General features: G+C 31.7%; 1 protein-coding gene across 1 annotated transcript in view; it reads left to right on the plus strand.

Annotated features, from left to right (window-relative positions):
* The window catches only part of NBEA (neurobeachin), an 817,699-nt gene that overhangs the window by 227,676 nt on the left and 563,963 nt on the right, over positions 1-26,060 (plus strand). The window contains exons 19-24 of the mRNA XM_081128332.1: positions 5,932-6,013; positions 6,430-6,553; positions 7,388-7,580; positions 9,085-10,095; positions 11,770-11,987; positions 18,397-18,550. Of these exons, the coding sequence (XP_080984458.1) occupies positions 5,932-6,013; positions 6,430-6,553; positions 7,388-7,580; positions 9,085-10,095; positions 11,770-11,987; positions 18,397-18,550 (1,782 nt within the window). The remainder of the gene's footprint in view (positions 1-5,931; positions 6,014-6,429; positions 6,554-7,387; positions 7,581-9,084; positions 10,096-11,769; positions 11,988-18,396; positions 18,551-26,060) is intronic.

Genomic DNA, 26,060 nt, shown 5'->3' on the forward strand with positions numbered 1-26,060 from the left:
TTCACTTAACACATGTATTACAAAACCTAACGTTTAAAAATAATAATGCTAGTGCATATCTACCATGTGAAAACAAGGAAAGTAGACTTCAGATCTCATAAAATACAGTGGAGTATGGATGATTTTCGTATAGATTTGGATGACAAAACATTGTGTCTGTTATACAAGGACACTGTAATTGTGCTAACACAATATACATTGGCATTACTAGATAAAAGACTCATAATAATTTTCTTAACTAAGAAAAACAATGGTCAGAAAGTATAAAACGATATCTCATCATTGCAGATATTTTTACAAAAATGAAAAACTAAAATGAGAGACATTGAAGAAAGCACATGCTGAGATTCTGAATGGAATTGCACTGCAATTTTAAATTAATACAGGACAAATTCAAACTTCTCTATATATTTTTTTCATCTAAGCCACAGGCCAGATACAGCTCAGTTCTAGTTTATGAACAGCCCACAGGTAGAGGATAGTTTTTACATATTTAAATGACAGGGAAAAAAGAATATTTTATGACATGAAATTTTATAAAATCAAATTTTAGTCTCCATAAATGAAGGGTTTTTTTGGAACGTAGCCATGCTTATTCACTTAAATATAGCTCAGTGACTTTATACTGTAATGACAGAGTTGAGTAGTTGTGAGAGTGATCACAAGACCCACAAATTCTTAAATATTTATTATCTTAACTTTCTGTAAAAACTTTGCTTCAAAGTTAAAATTCTCTCTGTACTGTAACACAAAGAAATGTATCTGCTTCTGTTTTTTTAATTAAAGTTACATTTTAATCTGATATCAGAGTTATATGCATTCATTAAAGAAATTTGGAAAATACATAAAATCACCAAAATAAAATTTATCCATAGTGTCTTCATTAATTTAAAAGTATATATACTTTAAATATACTTCATTAGATTAAATGTATATATGTCTTTTTTCAACTCGCACTTGCAGACACACCTCTTATGAACTATCATCCTGCAAATAGTTTTGTGTCTTGAGTTTTCCACTTAACAATATACTGCAAATATTTTTATTACAAAGTGTTCATCTTAGTTGGGAAGGGCAAACTTTTCTGATAAGGGGACAGATAATATAATAAATGTTTTAGATTTTGTGATTGTATTAGTTCATTTGGGCTGCTCTTAAGAGAATATCATAAACCAGGTAGGTGATACACAACAGAAATTTATGTCTCTCAGTTCTAGAGGTTAGGGAGTCCAAGACAAGTGGTCTTTTCTCTGTGTCCTCACATGGCATAAAGGGTAAGAGAGCTTTTTAGGGTCTCTTTTAGAAGAGCACTAACCCTAACCCTATCCCTAACCCCTTCACGTGAGGGATATGTTAATCCTAATCACCTCCCAAAGGCCCACCTCCTAATATGATCACACTGGGGGGTAGGTTCTAACATTTGAATTTTATGGGGACACAGACATTCAGTCTATAGCAGCAGGTGTCTGTTGGAACTACTCAGCTTTGCAGTAGTGGATCAGAAGCAGCCATGGCCAATATGAACCAAATGCATGTGGCTGTCCAATAAAACTGTACTTACGATATATTTATTACATTAAAATATACTTATTATATGTATTTATTCTATACATGCATTTATAAAGATATTAATTTTAGCTATTTTATCTTTTTTTTTTTCATTTTATATTCTTCCCACTAAATTTAAGAGCGGCTGCCCTTTAGATAAATGAAGGAAACTCTTTTGATTACTCTGTTTTATTGTTCCTAAGATGAATATTCCAACTTTGTGTCAGTCATTCCTCAAATTACATGATTTGTAAACTCTGCTCTCCAGAGTGTTGCTTTTTTGAATTATAAGTTTTTTTGTATTACTCTAGTATTTGGTGGGCAGAGCTGAATAAACACTGATAAACAAACTTATGCTATGTAGAGCATCTTAATTTTGATACTATATTTTCCAAATAATAATGATATCTTTTTTAGGTGCTTCCTATGACAGTCACCTTGGCAAGTCCTTTACAACATTATTTTAAATCATTGCAACAACCCTATAAAACTGGTATTTTTATTGCCTTTTTTTTGTTTTTGTTTTTTAAATATATCTCTGTTGATCTCAGAGAGAGGAAGGGAGAGAGAGAGAGAGAGAGAGAGAGAGAGAGAGAGAGAGAGAGAGAGAGAGAGAGAGATAGAAACATAGATGATGAGTCACTGATCGGCTGCCTCCTGACGCCCCCAACTGGGGATCGAGCCCCCAACCCGGGCATGTTCCCTGACCAGGAATCAAAATGTGAGGTCTTGGATCCAAGGTTGATGCTCAACCTCTGAGCCATGCCCAGCTGGGCTTTTATTGCCTTTTTAAACAGATAAACTGAGACTCACAGTTTAAATTATTTGTTCTTACCTCTACTAAGTGGTCATACAATGGGCAATACATATGTGTAAGACAAAAAAATGTCAGAATATACCTTGAACTTGACAGCATTAAAATCCTCCTCTGAATGAGAACCTTGCTAAAATATCAGGGTTCTGAATGCTAGTGTCTAATATTGATTAACTTGTGTTTCTATCTTGGTTTTCTTCCTACTAATTGCTTTGATTGATGATGACTATATATGTTTTTTAATCACTTTTTTGGTCTACATGAATTTCTGACCTGCTTGTTTTGACCTATATAGTGTCAATAGAGCAGAAAGTCTTTGTAAACAATGAAACTTTATATTAAAATAGAAGTAACGCATAACAATATAATATGTTGAATTTGAAAAATCATCGTATAATCCTAACCTTAAAATAAGAATATATACGCATGCATTTCTATCAGTCTTCCTGAAGAGTGGCTCAACAGAAGTGCAGCAGCATTTTTACCTACTATCAGTACCCATAGGCATGCTCTTAGTGTCTAGATTTTGGTCTCTAATGATATTATACACTAAACAAAGCCAATTTGTTGCTGATTTCACATCTTAGGTAGAAACAGCCAGGATAAGGTTAGATCTTCTGATATTGGATATTGGATTTCACAGAGGTTCTGAAATGATAATGTAACTGACTGACTTACTATCTGACCAATTTGGCAATAATATATGCTTTTTTAAAGAATAATAATAATTATGGTTAATTGAGGACTCTGAATTGATATTCTAAAAAGGAAAGTTAGTGGATATACAAAAAGCCCAATATGGTTATCATATGATTGGCTAGTGTTGATCTCACAAGAACGTAGAAAGGGTCTTCAACATAAGCTGTAATACAAATAGTAAATTGTATTATCAGACTGACAGGATGGTGGATGACTAATTCTGGATCACCAAAGTTTAAAGATTGTATAATTTTAGAGGGTGGCATCTACTGCAAAAGATTAAAATTTATATGATAGACTTGAACTTAAATTCTAATCAATATAGTAAGTGTAATTTAACTAAAAAAAGAAAACTCACCCTCTAAACCTGACCTGGATTTGATGTACCTTGTGAGTGTCGACCTGGGTCTGTACCCCTAGAATGAATCAGTTGGTTGATAATCTACAGTTTGAAAGCTTCTTTTATCTCATTCTCTGCTTTGGTTTGGGGAAATTACCTTAATCCCAAGCAATGTATCAAAATCAATACCACCGCAACTGTAGGAAGGTATAAAAACAAGTACAGAAATAATAAAGAACTGCGTCAAACCTATGGTGTTGATAATGATATTTTAGAACATGTGGTTTACACAAAGTGGAAGTCCACAGGGACTATGTCACTGTGATCCTTATACCTCTAAATCTGATAGGATACCTATAATAGAATAAATAATAAACATTAAAGGACAAAGTAAGTTAGACTTATTTTAGCAGGATATGTCAGATAACATTGCTTAAGTTATGAAAATGTAAGACTCTATCTTAATTATTATGAAAACTAAAAAAAAATTATTAAGAAAACATCCGTCTCATTTTCTTGTATCGCATACACTAAAGTGAGTTAGATTTAATGGACTCCTGTTTGAAATTATGCAAACCTATTTTTTTTCCAAAATTTTTTTGAGAATTAGATTTGCAAAATATGTCTTAAATTTTATTTGCTATATATTTACATTATCACTCAATCTATAAATTATGGATAATTGTATTTTTTTAATTTATAGTACACTTTAGAATTATTTGTTAGATTTCAGAATATGCCTTCTAAAGACAAAACTATATTCTTTTTAATATACTTGTAGATCTCAACCATACTATCGGATACATTATTTTATTAAATGTTGTGATATTAATGTCTCTTTATAAGGATGGGTAAACTACTTCTCTTTACATATTATTTCTACAATTCAGTTAAACAGTGCAGGGGCTTCTAGGTGTGGGATCCTGAAGAGCTCAGTTTCTTATGGAAATAATTAACTGATTTTTCAAATGTATAATTTTAGTTACTTTGTCTTTTTCTGTAAGGGCATAATAGTTATTGAGCATAAATGTTTTACAAGATGATATTCAACTTTAAATCTTTAGTATCTCATAATAAAACCCCTTTCTTAACATAGAATCTCAGAGGGGGACAGTACATTAAATATCATGTTATTCAAATATTCTTTTCACAGATAAAGAAATTAAGAGCCAAAAAGTATGACAACTTGTTTAGATGTAAAGATACAAAGATTCCCTGGCCCTCAGATACCTGCAGTGGAAGTTAGATGTAACAGTAGTGTTAATAGTTTGCCATTTTAAGAAATGAAATAGTACTACTCCTTTGTCAAAAGCTAAGCCTCCTGATCAAAGATGATTTATGTATGACGAGGCTGGGGAGTACGTATGTCAGAGAGGAAGCTCCAGTAGTTGTTGATTGGGCCTAAATTCCTCTCTGTTACCATGAATTAGGATATAATTCCATTTATAAAATAAAACTTAAATGTATAATACTAAGCTCACACCTATGTCTGTAAATAGCAAATTTATTGGGTTACCTCAATGCATTATTGTTCCCCTGCTCACTCTAATAAAAAGCTATTAAACACTTAAAATGTGGCTATTTTTTATTTCAAGTCAGTACCTTTTTAATTTACATTGCTAATATAACTAAGTAAATTTCCTACCTTTTTGTTTTTTACAAAAGAAAGTCTGGGCAAAAAGGTAAGAAGAATGAGACTTTTGGATGTCATGGTCTTTTTCTATTCAGAAGGGACTGTCACTGTCTCTTTAATTTACTTTCTTCATCCTCAACTTTTAAAATATAGCTATTTCAACTAACTTTTATAGTTTCTCCAGAGTTCCCAGCCTTAATATAGGTTGAACCATTTTTAAAGTTTCATTAAAAATTTAGCATATTAAAGCAAAATAGGAAATTAAATCACTAATATAAAATACATATACTCAATAAATAAATGAAATTAAGTGGGGGGGAAAATAATACTGGACTCACCAAGATTTTGTGTTAGTGGAAAAATTTGTAAATGTTTTAGAATTGTCTTTACTTGGTCAACTTTTGTCATTTTTTTGTTGTTCGAAAGAAGTTTTTAAAAACTCTGTAGTAAATGATAATGAGCCACATTTTTTTTAATAAAGAATCTTCCCTTATGACACTTCATTTTGAGTTGGGGCCCAGGCTTCAAACTTTATTTTATTTACTGATTTTCTAAATTTTAAAAATTAGTGTTGACACCAAGAGTCAAATGTTTATAATTCACAGCATAAGTATATTAAGGATGTATGTTGAAAAGGATTTCAGACAGAATAAGTTCTTGTATTTCCTAATTAAGCTTTCCTATAGATACTGGTCTTGGTTTTGTTTTTATCTATAATTTTTTTAAAAATTGAAGGATCTAGAGTTTTAGAAGTATGTGGAATTCACTAGAAGACCCTTTAGAAGAGATATTTCTTTTGATTTGAACAGAATTTTTTGAAATTCTTTGTATGTATATATTTGGCAATTATATTTTAAATTATTTTCTAAATGAAAACTAAAATTCTTCATCTTCCAGATATTGACAGAGCAAGTATGTACTCAAGTTGTACATAAACCACACCCAGAGCCAGATTCTACAGTGAAAATTCAGAATCCAAGTGAGCAAACAGCAATTTTTTTATTTTAATACAATAGTAACATGGTAATATGTCAGACTAAATCAAAACTTTTCCCAACCACCTAAATTCATTATGGTGCGCACATAGTTTATAGCACTTAAAAATCACCTACCATGGTGCTAAGGTGGGTGTGGGTGGGTGGGGAGAGATTAACCAAAGAATTTATATGCATATATGCATAACCCATGGACACAGGCAATAGAATGGTGAAGGCCTGGGGTAGGGGATGGGTGCAGGGTAGAAGGGGTCAATGGGGAAAAAAGGGGACATTTGTAATACTTTCAACAATAAAGATAAATAAAATAAAGAAATTTCAGTAAAATCTTTTTTGTGTAGAAGATATGTACAGTTATAAGTCTATACTATAACTTTTTTGTTGTTGTTGTTTTTTAAAGTGATTCTTAAGGTGGTGGCAACTTTGTTAAAAAACTCTACACCAAGTGCAGAACTGATGGAAGTACGTCGTTTATTTTTATCTGACATGATAAAACTTTTCAGTAATAGCCGTGAAAATAGAAGGTAAGCAAATTGAATAGTACAACAAAACTTTATTCTATAATTAATCTTATTTTATTTTCAATCTCTTTCATAGAAAAAAAATTCTAATCTTTCCCACATTGCTAAATGCTTTTAATCATGAGAAGACATTGTATGTTTCTTTGATATAATCTGCATTTATTATACTTCTATTTATTTTTATGTTTTTACTTACATGTGTATTATATTTTAATTGAATATATGAATATATATCCACAAACCATTATTTAAAATGCACCGTTCCTTTTGGTGCTACCTATCTATCTCCAATAGTAGTTTTAATTGTAATTATGTTGGATTTGCTCATATTCATCCATGCTTTTCCTGAATTTGTCTGATAACTAATTGTTGTCATGTATTTTTAAGCTGGTTACCTAGGACTTGGGGTATATTTTGGAGCCATAGTTGCTGCCTGAGTCATTAATTTTACAAACATTGATTGTCTGATATGTATAAAGCACTTTGGTGCATAGGTTGTCTTAGTATACAGTCTTAGTACAGTTTAGTGGGAAAGAATAATAAAGTAGTGGTTACTTTATAATGTATTAAGCGCATTGTGAGGGCTACATATGATGAAGGAGTAGAAAAATAATAACTTAGTCTGACTGGGAAAGTTAGGAAAGCAATTTTAAATGATAATTTGGATTTTTTCAGGTAGAAAAATGGGGCAGTGCCATTCCAGGTATAGAATATAGAATAAGCAGAATGACTGCACCTTTGTTTACCTAGGTGCAGTTTTCTCTATTTATCTAAATTTCAAAATAGTAAATTCTAATACAACTTAGGTATTTTTAATGAATATGTTTTTCCTACTAGATGCTTATTGCAGTGTTCAGTATGGCAGGATTGGATGTTTTCTCTTGGCTATATCAATCCTAAAAATTCTGAAGAACAGAAGATTACTGAGATGGTCTATAATATCTTCCGGATATTGTTGTATCATGCAATAAAATATGAATGGGGAGGCTGGAGAGTCTGGGTGGATACACTCTCAATAGCCCATTCCAAGGTAACAGAGATTTAGCATTTTATATCATCCAGGTTTCATCTGTGGATTAATTAAATGGCTGCAAATGCTCATCTGGTGCCATCTTGTGGGCAACTTCCATTATGGCCAACTCCTCCTTCCCAGTTTTCTCTTTTTTGTGTTTTTTTCCCTTCTGTCCATACAGTGTTAAATCTTGAAGTATTTTATATATCATTTGATTGGAACCTCAAGTTTATAAATTAGGAATTGTGGACCCCAAAAGTGATGCCACATATAAGCAGATCTGAGAACTTCAGTTTGAGCCAGTTGCCCTTTTAAAAACTAGAACATACCTACTGATTCTTATAAGAGTATTTTATAGAATAGACTCTGAAATATACTTTTTAAAGACTTTTTAAAGTATTTTAAAGACTTTTAAAAAGTAGTCAGAAATTATTTTTTATTTTCAGGTGAATCATAAATATACTTAAAGTGTTTAATATTAGTGGTATTTTTAATTGCATTATCTTTTCTCTATATTTAATCCTAGAAATCTATATATTTATATTTTAAATATTATCTAGTCTTTGGTAGAAGGAGAACATAGTTTGTCAACCCCGAGTTTGGGACTTGATTTCGTCTTCCATAAAATGAAGGGGTTTTTGTATTGAGATAATCTCCAAAGGAAGCTCTATCACAAAATAAACTTTTGTTATCCTATGACTTAAGTAGAAATTAATATCATATGTGACTCTAAGGAAAATTTTTTAATTTTTTTTTAATTTTAGAAGAGCTTTTATTCCTATTAATAACTTAAATTTTATAACATATTGGCACCTTTTATTATTATATTAACAAATTTGAAAATAGTATTTTATAGGAAAAGACATTGCATTTTTTATTGTGCTAGTATTACAGATATCCCCTATTTCCTCCCCTGCTCCCTTCGCCTAAGACATTGCATTTTTAATGTAAGATATATATATATCTCCTAAGGAAGCCTATATAAAGTAACAAAATAGCCTATGTAAAGATAAAATTGTGATGTTTTAACAGTTTATAAATGTATGTATTTATGGATATGTGTGGGTTTTTCTTAAATCAATTGTTGAAATAGGCACACATATGGGTAATGGATGGTGAAATCTGATCTAGTAGTAGAGTAGTACTTGGGGACTGTATATTAGCCACATCTTCATTTTAGCTCAAATACCTCAAATATGTAGGAGTTCAACTGGCATATTAGGTAAGGGTAACATTAAAATACTTAACCTAAAAGAAAAGATCACTATTTAAAGTTTTAATATTGTTAGTTTATCTAACTGTGTGTCTTTGGACGTGTAAGAAGTCATAAATAACTCTTTTTAATGATTATTTTCAATTACTTGATGAAATTAAACACTTGTCTTAGTATTAATACATGCTGTGTTTGATATCTTAAAATACTTGATACCGTTTTGCTATTATTACCATAATTTTATTTGTATCTTTTTTTTCTTCTTGATATATATAAAATACCTTAATGTTTTTCCCCCTTGTTCCTAAGGTCACTTATGAAGCACATAAGGAATACCTAGCCAAAATGTATGAAGAATATCAGAGACAGGAGGAGGAAAACATTAAAAAGGGAAAGAAAGGGAATGTGAGCACCATCTCTGGTCTTTCATCACAGACAACAGGAGCAAAAGGTGGAATGGAAATTCGAGAGATAGAAGATCTTTCACAAAGTCAGAGCCCAGAAAGTGAGGCAGATTACCCTGTCAGCACAGACACTAGAGACTTGCTCATGTCAACAAAAGTGTCAGACAATATTCTTGGAAATTCAGATAGACCGGGAAGTGGTGTACATGTGGAAGTGCATGATCTTTTAGTTGATATAAAAGCAGAGAAAGTGGAAGCAACAGAAGTAAAGTTGGATGATATGGATTTATCACCAGAGACTCTAGTAGGTGGGGAGAATGGTGCCCTTGTGGAGGTTGGATCTTTGTTGGATAATGTATATAGTGCTGCTGTTGAGAAACTCCAAAACAATGTACATGGAAGTGTTGGTATCATAAAAAAAAATGAAGAAAAGGATAATGGTCCACTGATAACATTAGCAGATGAGAAAGATGATCTTCCTAATAGTAGTGCATCTTTTCTGTTTAATAAAATACCCAAACAGGAAGAGAAACTCCTTCCTGAACTTTCTAGCAATCACATTATTCCAAATATTCAGGACACACAAGTACATCTTGGTGTTAGTGATGATCTTGGGTTGCTTGCTCACATGACTGGTAGTGTAGACTTAACTTGTACAAGTATAATAGAAGAAAAAGAATTCAAAATCCATACAGCTTCAGATGGAATGAGCAGTATTTCTGAAAGAGACTTATCATCTAAAGGGTTAGAGTATGCTGAAGTGACTGCTACAGCTCTGGAAACTGAATCTTCTGGTAGCAAAACTGTACCAAATATTGATGCAGGAAGTATACTTTCAGATACTGAGAGATCTGATGATGGCAAAGAATCAGGCAAAGAAATCCGAAAAATTCAGACTACAACTACTACAACACAAGTAAGTTACCTAACATGAGTTCTAAAAATGCATTGAATGGGTGTTGCATTGTTAGCATCAAAACAGAGTAATTTCTTATCAGTTACACTATGCTTATATTTAATTATGGTATAATAGTATTTTATGGAATTGAATAGTATGGTAGTACATATAAAAGAAATTTAAAATAGCTGAATTATATTTCCAATTTTGTGTAACTGCTCAACCTCTCTGGGTCTGAACTTTCTTACACAGTACAACATATTACTAGATTAAAATATGGCCATTAAGGGCTTTCCTAGTTCTAACATTTTATGACTCTGTGACTACATTTACACATTTTGTACTTAAGATCTTCACTCTGAATGTGTAATTAATTTTAACCTTTTAAGCTTCAGGCCCAACACTCTTCTGTAGATTATAGAAAAGAGGACTTGGAGCCCAGATTGAACTGATAAATGAAGGGGAAGGGAAAAGGGAATTTATATCAAGTGCTTACTCTGTTCCAGGCACTGTGCTATATGTTTTTAGATTTAACCCTCACAACAACACTGTGAGGTAGGTACTATGGCTGAGAAAATTTGGAATTATTAGCAGTGAGAATTTTTTTTATTCCTAACCATGTGGCTAGGAATTTATTATGAGAAAATTAAAGACTCTTAAGGCCTGGTGGTGAGGAAATGTTACTGCTGCAGTTTTGGCCTCACCAGAGTAAAGCAAAAAATGGATGAAGTTTTCTGATATTGATTTTAATTGTTGAGCTTTGAGTGTTAAAACTTGTTCCTTATTTTCTAGGCTAAATAATACCTTATAATTAAGAGTTGAAGAAAATTTTTACACTTAATGATTTGTTATGTTGTTCTCTGAATTTTCCGTTCACCTTTTAATGTCATCGAAAATAAATTTAACATGTTCTATTATAAAGAGTAAACCATATACCTAACTGGTGTCTTTATACTCTAATAAGAATACTTAATGACAGAGTCTGTTTGTGAGAAAAGCATTTTTATTTTTTCTCTGTTAACTGCCATTTCCCATTTTTGTGGCAGTTGTACTACATTGATAATTTGTAGGGGATGGGAATATTGACTTAGGTACATATTTAAAATAAAGGAAAGCATGGTGCATTGTTTATTGAACATAATAGTCACTAGGCATATCTGGTTTTCATTCAGAGTGTACAGGCATTTTTTCTGATTTTCCAGCCTATCAAATGCATTTGTTTTTCTAAATTGAAGTGTTGTGAGTGAAATCGACTTTGAAATTAACTTGAATCTGTTCAAGTAATATTTCTTTTAACCTTATGTTTTTAATTACAATTAGTTGATGGCGTATATTCAGTATACTTCACTTTGAATATATTGTCACTTTCATAAGGAAGAAATATGGGCTAATATAAAGGCTCCAAAAATGGGTAAAAAGGGTCTGGTTTTCAATGTGAACATTGTTATTAAACTTAGGTATTTGATTTTCTTTCTTAGTTTCTGAAACTGCAAAATAAAAGTAGTAATAATAGCCTTTTCAGCTCTCAAAGGTTCCTGTGCAGGGAATCACCAGGTGAGCAATACATGTAAATATACTTGCCTACTTAAGTCATAAGCAAAAGCTTTACGCACTTTACTAAACTTACTGTTTTCATTTTGAAATCAGTAATTTCTTTTGCACTCTGCAAATATCTACCTGTTATTTCTCTAGGCTGTTCAGGGTCGGTCTGTCACACAGCAAGACAGAGACCTCCGAGTTGATTTAGGATTTCGAGGAATGCCAATGACCGAGGAACAGCGGCGCCAGTTCAGCCCCGGCCCCCGCACCACCATGTTCCGTATTCCTGAGTTCAAATGGTCTCCAATGCACCAGCGACTCCTCACCGATCTGCTATTTGCATTAGAAACAGATGTACATGTTTGGAGAAGGTAGAAATATTGTTTTTCTAGAAATAAGACTACTTCCATTTAAGAAAATTGGTATTTTAAATTTCCAGCATGCATCAGCTGATTGACAAGTGAATTATAACGTTGAATAAATCTCACAAATTAAATTTATTTAAGATTATGAAACTGAAATTTTTTTATAGAGTCATAAATATCTTCATAAAGGTTATAAAGCCTGGGCCTCATATTGAAAGGTATCCAAGAACTTAAGCTTGAGACAATTAGAAAGCAAAATTTTGAAATATGTCATTTCCTGTTCTATATAAATTAGACTTAACAAAAAAAAGTTCTGTTTCAAATAAATTTCCACATTTTTCTTTTCCTCTTAAAATTAATACCACATACTAAATTTATTTTTGTTAATCAGCATATAACATATATGCACTGTTAAAATACACCTTTTTTTCTTTTTTTTGTAATTCCCCTTTATTTTTTGAATTATGGGTCACAATGTATTAACACTTCTTATCATTACCCTTTGAAAATTTAATTAACTCATCAACTACTTTTATCAGATGTGTCATTGGCAAATATGTTCTCCTCTACAATGGGCTCCCTTTTCGTTTTGTTGGTGGTTTCTTTTGCTGTGCAGAAGCTTTTTATTTTGATGCAGTCCCATTTGTTTATTTTCTCCTTTGTTTCTCTTACCCAAGATGATGTATAGGCAAACGTAATGATACAAGAAATGTCAGATTTTGCTGCCTTGTTTGCCTCTAGGATTTTTATGGTTTCATGTCTTACATTTTAGCCTTTTATCCATTTTGAGTTTAATTTTGTGTATGGTGTAAGTTGGTGGTCTAGTTTGATTTATTTTGCATGCACCTGTCCAATTTTCCCAGCACCATTTATTGAAGAGACTGTCTTTACTGCATTATGTGTTCTTGCCTCCTGTGTCAAATATTAATTGACCATAATGGCATGGGTCAATTTCGGGGTCCTCTTCTGTTCCACTGATCTATATGTCTGTTCTTGTGCCAGTACCAGGCTGTTTTGATTACAGTGGCTTTGTAGTATAACTTGATATCTGGTATTGTGATCCCTCCAACTTTGTTCTTCTTCCTCAAGATTGCCATGGCTATTCGGGGTATGTTTTGATTCCATATACATTTTCCAAGGGTTTGTTACAAATCTGTGAAATATGCTGTTGGTATTTTCATAGCGATTGCATTGAATTTATAGATTGCTTTGCATTGTATGGACATTTAAATGATGTTAATTCTTCCAATCCATGAACATGGTATATTTTTCCATTTGTTTATATCTTCCTCTGTTTCTTTTTTCAGTGTCCTGTAGTTTTCCCAGTACAGGTCTTTTACATCTTTGGTTAATTTTATTCCTAGGTATCTTATTTTTTTACTTGCAATGGTAAATGGATTGTTTTTTTAGTTTCTCTTTCTGAGAGTTCATTATTGGGGTATAAAAATTCCATCAATTTCTGGGTGTTAATTTTGTATCCTGCTACCTTGCTGATTTCATTTATTAAATCTAGTAGTTTTTTGGTGGAGTCTTTAGGATTTTCTTTGTACAATATCATGTCATCTGCAAGTAATCACAGTTTTGTTTCCTCCTTTCCAATTTGGATGCCTTTTATGTTTTCTTCTTGTCTGATGGCTGTGGCTAGGACTTCCAGTACTATGTTGAATAAGAGTGGTGAAAGTAGACACTCTTGTCTTGTTCCTGTTCTTAGGGGAAATGGTTTTAGTTTTTGTCCATTGAGTATGATGTTGGCTATAGGTTTGTCATATATGGTGTTTATTATGTTGAGGTATGATCCCTCTATTTACACTTTGCTGAGAGAATTTATCAAAAATGGGTGTTGGATTTTATAAAAAGATTTTTCTACATCTATGGATATGATCATGTCATTTTTGTCTTTCAGTTTGTTTATGTGATGTATCACGTTTGTTGATTTACAAATACTGTACCAGCCTTGGATCCCAGGAATAATCCCCCTTGGTCATGGTGTATGATCTTCTTAATATATTGCTGGATCTGATTTGCTGATATTTTGTTGAGGATTTTAGCGTCTATGTTCATCAGGGGTATTGCCCTGTAATTCTCTTTCTTTGTAGTGTCTTTATCTGGTTTTGGAATTGGGCTAATGCTGGCCTTGTAGAAAGATCTTGGAAGTGTTCCTTCTGCTTGGATTTTTTTAAATAGTTTGAGGAGGATAGGTGTTAATTCTTCTTTGAATGTTTGGTAAAACACCCCTGTGAAGCCATCTGGGCCAGGGCTTTTATGTGCTGGAAGCCCTTTCATTACTGCTTCAGCAGTAATTACTGGTTATTGGCCTATTCAGGCTTTCTGACTCTTCCTGATTGAGTTTTGGAACGTATTTTTCTAGAAATTTGCCTATTTCACCCAGATTATCCAGCTTGGTGGCATATAGTTGTTCATAGTACTTTCTTACAATCTTTTGTATTTCTGTTGGGTTAGTTGTTATTTCACCTCTTTTGTTCCTGATTTTGTTTATTTGGGTCCTCTTTGTTTCTTGATGAGTCTGGCTAAAGGTGCCTCAATCTTGTTTGTCTTTTCAAATAATGAGCTCTTGGTTTCATTGATCTTTTGTATTTTTTTAATTTATTTTCTATGTCATTCATTTATGCTCTGATATTATTTCCTTCCTTCTACTTACTTTGGGCTTCTCTTGCTGTTCTCTTTCTAAGTTTTTAACTTGTAGGGTTAGAGAGTCTATTAGAAGTTTTTCTTGTCATGTGTGTAGTGCTATAAACTTTCCTCTCTGGACTCCTTTCATTGTGTCCCATAGATTTGGAGTTGTGTGTTCATTTTCCTTTTTTTCCTGGAAGTTTTTTTTATTTATTTCTTGATATCTATGGTAACCCATTCATTGTCTAAAAACGTGCTTTTTAGCCTCCATGTGTTTGAATTTTTTTTTAATGTTTTATTGTGGTTAATTTCTAATTTCATGCCATTGTGTTCCAAGAAGATACTTGATATGATTTCAGTCTTCTGGAACTTGTAGAGACTTGTTTTATATCCTAACATGTGGTCTATCTTTGAGAATGTCCCAAGTACACTTGAGAAGAATGTCTATTTTGCAGCTTTGGTGTAGAATGTTCTGTAAATGTCAGTTAAATCCACCTGATCTTGTGTGTCATTTTTGGGTCACTGTTCCTTGTTGACTTTTGTCTGGAAGACCTATCCAGAGAAGTCAGCAGGCTGTTAAAGCCCTCTGGTATGACTGTGCTGCTGTCGATCTCTCCCTTAAAGTCTTCTAGAAGTTTTTCAATAAATTTAGATGCTCCTATGTTGGGTGCATATTTGTTTATCAGGGTTATATGCTCTTGTTTGATTGATCCCTTTAGTATTATGTTAAGACCTTTCTTGTCTGTCCTTATGGTCTTCATTTTGAAGTCCATTTTGTCAGATATGAGTATCACTACCCCAGCTTTTTTTCATTTCTATTTGCATGGAAAAATGTTTTTCCATCCCTTCACTCTCATCCTGTGTGAGTCTTTTGTTCTGAGATGGGTCTCTTGTAGACAGCATATATTTGGGTCATGTTTTCTTATCCATTCCGCCACCCCATATCTGTTTATTGGGGCATTAATCCATTTACATTTAAGGTTATTATTGAAAGAGACTTATCTACTGCCATTTCATTTCTTTATGCTTATGTTTCTCTTTCTCCCTATTTCTACTTCTAATTATAGCAGTCTCTTTAACATGTCCTGTAATTCTGGTTTTGTAGTGATAATGTCCTTTAGCCTTAATTTTGTCTCACAAGGTTTTTATTTCACCATCTATCTTGAATGATAATCTTGCTGGATAGACTAGTCTTGGTTTCAGATCCTTGTTTTGCATTACCTTGAATACTTCCTGCGATTTCCTTCTGGCCTGTAGAGTTTTTGATGAGAAGTCAGATGACAGCCTTATGGGGGTCTCCTTTGTAGGTAACAGATTGCTTTTCTCTAGCTTCCTTTAAGTTTCTCTCTCTGTGTTGGATTCTTGGCATTTTATTTATGATATGTCTGGGCGTGGGTCTCTTTGGATTCTTCTTGCTTCGGACTCTCTTTGCCTCCTGAACTTGTATGACTTTTTCTTGACCAGGTTAGGGAAGTTTGTTGCCATTATTTCATCAAATAGGTTCTCTAACCCTTGCTTACTTTCAACCTCCTCTGGCAGTCATGTAATGCGAATATTGTTAGGTTTCTTGTTGTCCCACAGCTCCTTTAGACTGTCCTCCTGTTTTTGCTTTTTTTCTTTTTTGGTCCTTGAGTGATTTTTTCTACACCATCTTCTAATTCACTGATCCGATCCTCAGCTTCCTTTAACCTGCTGTTTATTCCTTCCAATGTATTCTTTATTTCTGCTATGTCATTCTTCATTTCCTTCATAGTTTCCATATATTTTTTCATGCTGTGGAGTATCCTTACAATTAGTATTTTGAACTCTATACCTGAGAGATTGCTTATTTTCATTTCATTTGGCTCTTTTCTGGAGACTTTTCTTGTTCTTTCATTTGAGGCTTGTTAAAATAAAATTTTAAGTGTTCTTATGATGTCTATTTTTAGAGACTATATCAGTTCAAATATAATCAGTTAATGAAAACGAAACCTACATAAATTAAATCATTCCCTTGCTTCACTTTCAATTTAATTTTAATAGCATTTATACAGGTAATTATGAAAGTGTGTCATGTATATGTGCAAGCATATATATTAGGAATTTCATGGCTTTCAGTAACAGACTATGCCACCATCAACAAGGATCAGTGGCATGATATTCTCAAAGTTCAAATGGGCTTCTCTGCTTCTCCTGATTTTTCTTCTAAGATTCAAGGTGGTTGCTTCAGCTCCCAGCATTGAATTAATGTAGGAAACTTGCCCAAACTAGAGGGCATGGGGGCTCTTCCTCCTCCTTCTTCTCTTTCCTTTCTCCTCTTCTTCCCCCCCCCCCACTCCTCCTCTTTCTTTTTTTCTCCTCTTCCTCTTCTTTTCTTCTTTTTCTTCTTCTTTCTCCTTTCTTCTTCCTCTTCTTTTGTTCTTTTTTGTTGTTGTTTTGTTTTATTTTGTTTTAATTGAAGCCCTTCAAGAAATTTCCCCTGTATATCTCACATGCTAGCAGGATTATATGCTCTTCTCAAAGTTAACCACCAGCACAAGGGAATGGAATGATAATGACTAGTCTATACAGAGCAATACTGATCAGTAACGTAGTAGCTGGGGTCAAGCCCACCTTTCCTGTACCCAATGTGGTTCAGTAATAGAACAAAATCTAGGTTGTGTTAGCATGGTAGAAGAAATATGGAAGTAGTCAACGTCTGCCACAGAATGGTTTTACTTCTGATGTTATTTGATCAGTTTGTCCTTAGTCTACTAATGTGTAGAAACAAAGGTCTTTTTCATTGCTAGTGTTGTTATATTCAGAATTACCTAGAGATGATAATAAGGGACCTAGAATACCATGAAATATATTACGGTTTATATGACTATCAGTGTATGGAAATACATAGTGTAATTTTCTAATTACACTGTTAGTAGCTTCTAAGTTAGTGTTACTCAATTTTCTTTCCTTTAACATACTGTGTATCTTTATTTCCTTTCAAGGGCTCTCAAAATATTTTCCAAACAGAATTTTATGTAATTTTAATTTTTTAAAAGATAAAACTTTATATTTAGGACAGGGAAAGCATCTTGAGATCTAAGATACAATACATGATATTTTACAGTTCTAAAAAGTTGAGAATTATTGACTTAAATTTGATCATGGACTAGTTTCATTTTCCCCCCGTTAGAAAATAGTTCATATTCTTGACTGACACCAAATTAAAGCAATGTATTTCTCTGAATATGTACATTGCATGTTTTGTATGGGGAAGTTGTATTGCCAATCATTTAGATCTTTTCTCTTTTTATTCAGTAAGTTCTTAAATTTTTATTGATTTGTTTATACTCACCTACTGTGCCACTTCTGTCACTAGCAGTATACCTTTTCAGTATGGCTGGTCAGAGGTAGGAGATTCAGTCTGATGATGCAACAAACTGAAACTGCATAAAAGGTAGTAAAATGTTTTAACTAGCCAGTTCTGCCTTTCAACACAAAAGGAATAGCTCTGGCAAAAAATAAATTTTTTAGCCGCATTTGTTGATCTAGTCACATGCCTTTGAATCAAGCTACTACACTATTTCTTAAGGAGAAACAAAACACTAGATTAATACACTTAGACTAATAACTGTGTAAAGATTAATGCTTAATTTTCAGTAATATAATATCTCAATTTTAAATTATATTATTTTCTAATAACTCCATTTTAAATTGTTTAATTCTTCATTATTTGTCACTTAAAAATGTTATTATAAATTGTCTAAATTTCTTATTCTTAAGCCAAGGAAGTGTTCATTTCTGTTTTGTTTTTCTGCTATTTTAGCCATTCTACAAAGTCTGTAATGGATTTTGTCAATAGCAATGAAAACATTATTTTTGTACATAACACAATTCACCTCATTTCCCAAATGGTAGACAACATCATCATTGCTTGTGGAGGAATTTTACCTTTGCTCTCTGCAGCTACATCACCAACTGTAAGTACTTTGCCTCCATCTAGTGGTTTTATTGTATAATTACATAACTAGAGCATGTCAGTGGTGTTTTATATTGTAAACAGGTTTATAAGACCTGTGCCTCATATCAAAAGGTATCCAAAAACTTCGGCTCTGCAAATAGATGGATTTTGACAAAACATGTTCATCTAAGGTAACTTTTTATCATATGAAGTTATATTTATACATGCATATTTAATTGTTGGGTTACAGCTATGTGTGTTTATAAAAATATTTCTCTAGTAATTCTGATGAATACATCTTAGAAAGTCATAACTAGAAATGATTTATTTTTTATATATTGTTTATCCCTTTAAATATATGTTATAATAAACTGTTAAAATCCTTGTTCTGTAAATCTTGAAGTTCTAAATACAAGTATATGCTTATTGTATAGTAATTAGAGTCATGAATATAAATTTAGAAAAAAATCATCATTATAAATGCAATGTCATATGATTTACTTGACATATTATTTCTAAGTTTAATATTATTCTAAACTACATCTAGGAGGTTTACCTTCCTGTTCTCTGAGATTTGATCTTGGAGATTTGATGTTGAAGCATTTTGCTTCAAAAGAGAACCAAATTAATAAATTCTAGGAGTGTTTCTTATTTAAAACTTTGGCATGTTTTGTACTTTTTCTAACTAGGTGCCTTTTTTATGCTACCTTAAAAATTTCAGTCATTGAAAACCTCAGAAAGCTTTATGTTGCTCACATGGTCTTTAACAGCATTTTTGTCTGACTTTATTTGCTGGCTCAACATTTATTTTAAAAAATACAGCTTTGTCTCTATGTGACACATTGAAATGTATTAATATAATAAGGTTGAAAGACATTCAATGTTAATTATGTAATTTAAAATATAGTAGGTTAGTGCTAACTTTATATTTTAGTTATCACTTCAAAAAATATCTCTGGCTCTAGCCAGTTTGGCTTAGTGGTTAAGAGCATCGGCCAGAGGACCGAGGGGTCCTGGGTTTGATCCAGCCAAGGGCATGTACCTCAGTTGCAGGCCTGGCCCAGGTTGGGGCACGAGCAGAAGCCAGCCACTCAGTGTGTCTGTCTCACATCAATGTGTGTGTGTGTGTGTGTGTCTCTCTCTTTCTCTTTTTCTCTCTCTCCCCCTCCCCTCTTCCCTTCCACTCTCCTTGAAAAAGCAATTGAAAAAATATCCTTGGGTGAGGATTTAAAAAAAAAAAAAAATCTCTGATCCATAGAAAAAAATCTTTACTCCCTAGCTGCCTATGTACATAGGAAAGATTAGAGAACTAATGCTTCCCATATTACCTGTGTTCTTGCTACCATATTGGGAACTCATCTCTAAGCCCAAAAAGTATGCTTTTTCCAGAGAGAAACCTGTTTTGTTAAGATGTCTTTTACTTGGTGAGACAGTGTTTCCAATTTGATCTCTGGCTTTATTTCATCATTAACAAGCTTTTTTCTACATCACTCTTTTTCTCATTACTCTTTTGTCATTGCTACCATTCCCAAAGCAATTTTGAAACTTAAACATTAGCAGCAAAAAATTATATTCTCAAAACTCCTTTCTCTCACAGGCACATATATTTCGATTTTATCCATGAATTTATTCAAGAAGTCTACAAAGACAAGCAGGCTACAGGATGGTGTGCAGCAGAACACATTATCATTAGGGCTTTAATGGAATTAGTAGGAAATAGAGCCAGGAAAAAAAAAAAATTAATGGTGTATGTAGAGTGTAGGTATCCTGTGAGATTAATGTACCATCCCTTCTTTTAATCTGGTTCTCTCTGGTGATTTATGTCAAATGCCAGTAAATTGAGAATTGCATATGATTTTTAAAAAACATTCTAATATTGAGGCAAGGAGAATTGTTCTTGTTTTTATATACTAAAAACAATCAATCATTGTTTTCCTCCTGGCATATTTTCCATCATATAAATTTTGTTTCATTCCTTACAAATTTATTATTTGTTGTCAAGAAATTTTAAAAGTTTGTATTGAAGTTCACTTTTAAGTATTTTAAAATTTCTACAGAACAAAAAATTTACTTTATATAAAGTTAGTAGTTGGTGCTAAAATTTTCATAGGTTTCAGATATTCACATTACTAAATAGTTTTCCAAATTTTAAAGCTAAAAGATCTCTATCAAGACAGAGAAATATTAAATTAATGAAGTATATTACTGATAAACATTATGATGTATATAATATTTCACTACCCAAATTTGCTTATTTTTATTTGCACAGTAAAGATACTGACATTTTGAAGTTTGATTTCCAAATATATTACCTGTGCAGTTTTGACCAGTATAGTTTGAGTTTGAAATTACTTAAATCCTAAACTGTTTTCAAAATACTTGGAAATTCATTTAGTTGTAGAAACTTTCTTTGTCTCTCTCTATTTTTGTTATTTTGGTCCATTAACTGATTGTACCAATGCCTGGTTATACAACATAGCTTATTTTATGTTCTTTGAATAAATTGCTTCCTTAAAAGTAACAGCCATAACTATTTCTCCCACTTTATACTGGTAGAACTGTGATTGGTGCTGACTGCTGAGTATTGATTTCTGTTACTTGACTGAATAATATTCTTGCTAAAAATTGAAATGTAGTTGAGGGGGAAAGTTAGGAATGAGGAGATTGAATAAAAAAGGAAATTAGAACTAAAGTATGGAGCTTTTTGACTTAGATTTAAAATGTAAAAAGCCAAGAGAGATATTTGGAAGGAATAAGTGAGAAAGGAAACATTGTTGACACCAGATTACCAAAGGCAAACATTGTCATGTAGATGCCATCAGAATTTTAAATCTAGATATATAAAGAGAAATAGAAACATTTGACGCTAATGCATGAATGATCTGATAATTTTATTTCAGTTTGTGGAGTTTTTCAAAATATTCATGCCTTATATGCAGATATGCATTTAATGAAAAATTATGAGAATGATAATATGGCAGTGTTTGGCAAACTTTTTTATATGAATCAGATAGTAAATATTTTCAGTTTTGTGGGCTGTATGGTCTCGGTCCCATCTTTACAACTCTGCTTTTGTTGTGCAAAAGCAGCCATAGACAGATAAAATAATAGGTGTATGTGTGTCTTAATAAAACTTTATTTATAAAACGGCCAGTGGGGCAGGTTTGACTTGTGGGTCATAGTTTGCATTATTTCTTCAAATAAATACAAATGTCATAGTGATATTTTAGTGTGAAAACTTTGTTACTTATTACTGGCCATTGAAAATTCAATAGCTAGAGCTTAAGATAAATTCATTCTTTTCTATTAAACAAGAACTTGAATTTGACTTATTGGACATTTATTAAAGTTTCTTTTTCAGATTTTCTCAATATTGTCATTATATTCCACTAGGAAGTATGTAACTTTTTAGTCATACTAAATTTTTTAGCGTTTAACATGTCTAATAGTGAAATTGTATTTAATTTGGAGAGAATAAGTAGAACAGTAAGTATTCTGCATAGTTATTCTTTTAAAAAATATGACTCAAAGATCAACACAGGAATATGTCTTTCCCATCAGAAGTGTGGATATCATATAATTTATTCCTTATTATAAAAAACAAACTTGCTTCCTGTTATCAGTGAGACTCAGACATGATCTTTTGAAGTTATGATTTAATATAAAGTATATGAATTTTAGCATAAGATAAATCTTGTATTTTAACTTAGGTTCTACCACTTACTGGATATGGCCCCAACCACAACTTCTTCATTTATTTAAAGGTGTTAATTATACTGATCCCACAGGGAGTTTATGTGAAAATTGTTAGGTATATATGTATAGTGCACTAGAGAGGTGTTATTGAATGTTTCCTCCATTTATTTCCTTTTAGACCTATTTTTACAGAATTGTATCATGATAGAATAATCTTGTCATTTCTAAAATAAGGCTGTCATACTCAGAATTCTGAAGTTTGAAAGAGGCTTTTTGAGACAAATTTAATTATTATGGGTTTTGATGGCAAAAGACTAAAATAGTGTAATCTTTCTGTCTGCTTTTTGTTACTATGGGATTGGCATGATGTTGGTCTTTTTTCTTCCCTGGGACCTTATATGAATACAATAATCCATACTAAGTATAACATTTGTGTATTGCTGTTGCAGTATCATCATGTAAGAAAATTTGAGCTGTTTATTAATCTTACTTGTAAGAAAATATCTTAATGAAAACCTTAAGGAAAATATAGTATAGTTATGCAATATTTATATTATAGTGAACACCTTCAGCTTAATATTCAGGAAAGAATAGGACTTTATTGGAGTTTCAGTTTTGCCTATATTATTTAAAATCATATGTGACATAGAGAATTAATTAAAAAAATATTTTCAAGTCTCTAAATAAGACAATGGTTTTAACTTTGGTAGCCAGGGGGAAAATTTAGATCTCTTACCATGTATTTTGACCAGTCTGTTTTGAGGAGGGAACATTATTTTTGTTGAATTTTTGAAGTTAATATTTTCATGGCTAGTTGAATCAAATTCTTACTTATTCTATATACATTGTACCAGTTGGTCATAAATGAAAGCCAGCGATATGAGAGCCCATCTGTTGTGGCTCAGTAGTTGAGCATAGACCCATGAACCAAGAGGTCACTGCCTGGGTTTGGGATTTCATCCCCAGTATGGGGGCGAGCAGGAGACAGCCGATCCATGTTTCTCTCTCATGGATGTTTCTATCTCTCTCTCTCCCTCTCTCTCTCTCAAGTCAATAAAAAACATTCTAAAAAGGAGAAAAATGAAGAGAAGCAAGGAACATGGACCAACTACAAATTGCAAAATCACTTTATGATTTTAGACTGATCATTTTGTTCAGTCATCCAGAACACTGAATGCTTAGAATTTAATTCAGAGTCACCTATGGTTTTATTTTATTTGTTATAGAAAAATAATAGAGACTGATATTTCTGGCTTTCCTAATAGTTTCAAAGTCATAATAAAGAAGAACAACTTTTTCTGTTAAAAAATGATGATAGAGTCTTAATTTTAATTTATGTTTTCTTACCATTATCAGAATATTTAGTTAATAGATTTGGAAATATTATTAATTTTTTGTTTTATAACACTGATTATACTTTAGTATTCTCAGGAAGCTTTTGTATGTTTTCCTATACAATGTACCGTGTAAACAGTGTATTTTGAAACTTATGCTCACATATATTTGTTCCAAAAATCAGAGAATAGAAATAGTTGATGACTTACATTGTGAGCTTAATTCTATCTGATGTTTTCAATATATTGAATATAATTCTTATAATATGATTCTAAAACTGAGTAAAATATCTATGTAATTAGGTTAGTTCACATGCAGTCCTCATTTAGTGTATCAATAAATTCTTTTCTAGCATGAGAAAGTGTTCTTTAAGTTATAATCACTCTAATATTTTATTATTTTATTAACTTCTGGGGCTTTTGATCTATAGGAAGGGCTCCAAATTATAACACAATCCTTTAAAGAAAATTCTTTAAGTTTGGTATAAATAGTTTATTTCCCTAAGTCATTTCCGATTAAACCAGTACAGAGTTAGAGCTTTGACAGAAATATCTTACTAGTTTATTTATTAAATGTTTCCTTAGTCATCTGCTAGAAAAATATATTTGTTTTACAAAATAGAATGTGCATAATTTCTAATACATCAATTATGTTTACATATATGTTATTTGGGCAGTTATTCTAATGAAAAAAAATAAATAGAAGTCTAAATATTTGATATTTGACCTTAATCATTGTAATTTATAAATGAATACCTCTTCTGAGATTTTTCCTTTTAATAAAATACTCAAATATAATTCTTAAATATATTACTTTGTGTTTCAATTTTACATTGTATTTTTATTTAATTTTAATAATTTTCTTTTCTTGTACTTTTTTGGTCTGTTGTCTGTTTTGTCTAATGCATGTCCAGGGTTCTAAGGTTAGTATTACTTAAGTAATTTTCAGGTGTTTAGTTTTAAATTTTATTTTTACTTATTTATGAAATTTTTGACTTGGTTATGTTTTGCGTTTCCATACCACCTTTAACATTAGGCATGTTAGGCATATTTAAAAGCTTCGCTGAAAGGATTATTTTCTTAGTTTATTGATGAGTTACTATTTTATTATACAATAATCTTTAGACTAAAATGTCAATATAATTAAAACAATAATATTTCAGCCATATGTACAATCAGATATTACCCAGTTCCAATGAAAGGAAATTGCATGAAATTATTATTTTAAGATTAGTAATAATCATATGTGAATGCTCTTTATTTTTGAACCTGATAAAATTTTTAGATAACATTTCATTAAAATTATAAATTACTTTTATGTATAGTGTAATAAGAACTCCCTTTTAGGTTATGGTTTATGTTAAGAATGCTTTTCATTAAAACATTGTTTAATCAAAAATAACAGTTTGGCAAGTTATATGGATGGTTAATAATTTTATTTATAATTCCTATATATAACTCACTCATTTAAAAATGAAAGCATATTTTGAAGGTCAAGTCTTGTAGACCCCAAAAGACTCAAAAATAAGACCATTGGCTAACAAAGTAAGTTAGACTTCTAATAATTTCAGAAATTCAGAATGATGAAAAATTTATTTGAGAACATATCTATAGTTTCCTAAAATTCTAATATCTTGGGCCCTGGCCGGATTGCTCAGTTGGTTAGAGCAATACACCAAGGTTGTGAGGTCAATCCCCAGTCAAGGCACAAACAGGAATCAACCAATGAGTGCATAAATAAGTGGGCAAAAGAATCGATGTTTCTCTCTCTCTCTCTCTCTCTCTCTCTCTCTCTCTCTCTCTCTCAAAAAACCAATAAATAAAATAAAATTCTAATATCTGAAAAGTTATTTAGAATATTTAATAGATCTAAGCATTGACCAGATCTCCCATTCTATTATAAAAAATTATATTGATACTGTGATTTAAAAGAGGTTTTATGTAAAATGAATTTATTTGACTTTCATTATAGCCTATTGTGTTGTGGTCAGAGATTTTTAATTCATGCTATAAAATGATACTGTATATCAATGAAATGCTAGGAAATAAGGAATTTTCATTTTTAAAATCTAATCACTTCTTTAGTCCATAGATACTGGATTGGCATAATGCTGTCAATTAACATTAAAAACAAATTTTTGAATATTTTCAAGATCACTTTAAAAAGAAAGTTTTCTCCACTATTTTGATAATAAATAGAAGGAAGAAAGGTTGTTTATTCTCCATTTAGAATCAAGTTACATAGTGCTTGCAGTAATCATCTATCACTTTTAATACCCATCTTGTACACAAGAAGTTTTTAAGTGTTGCCTATTAAAAAACATTGTTTTCTGCTGACATTTCCATGTTAATGTGAGCAAGAATATGTTTAAGTAGAATGATGGGTATAAGCAATGTCAAAATGAAACAATAAATTAGAAGAGATACATATAATATATACTTACATTGTAGTTTAATTTATCACTTGAAGAACTAAAGTTAATCAATATGGCTAGCATG

This window comes from Miniopterus schreibersii (assembly GCF_964146895.1).
Source record: "Miniopterus schreibersii genome assembly, chromosome: 2".
Lineage (NCBI taxonomy): Eukaryota > Metazoa > Chordata > Mammalia > Chiroptera > Miniopteridae > Miniopterus > Miniopterus schreibersii.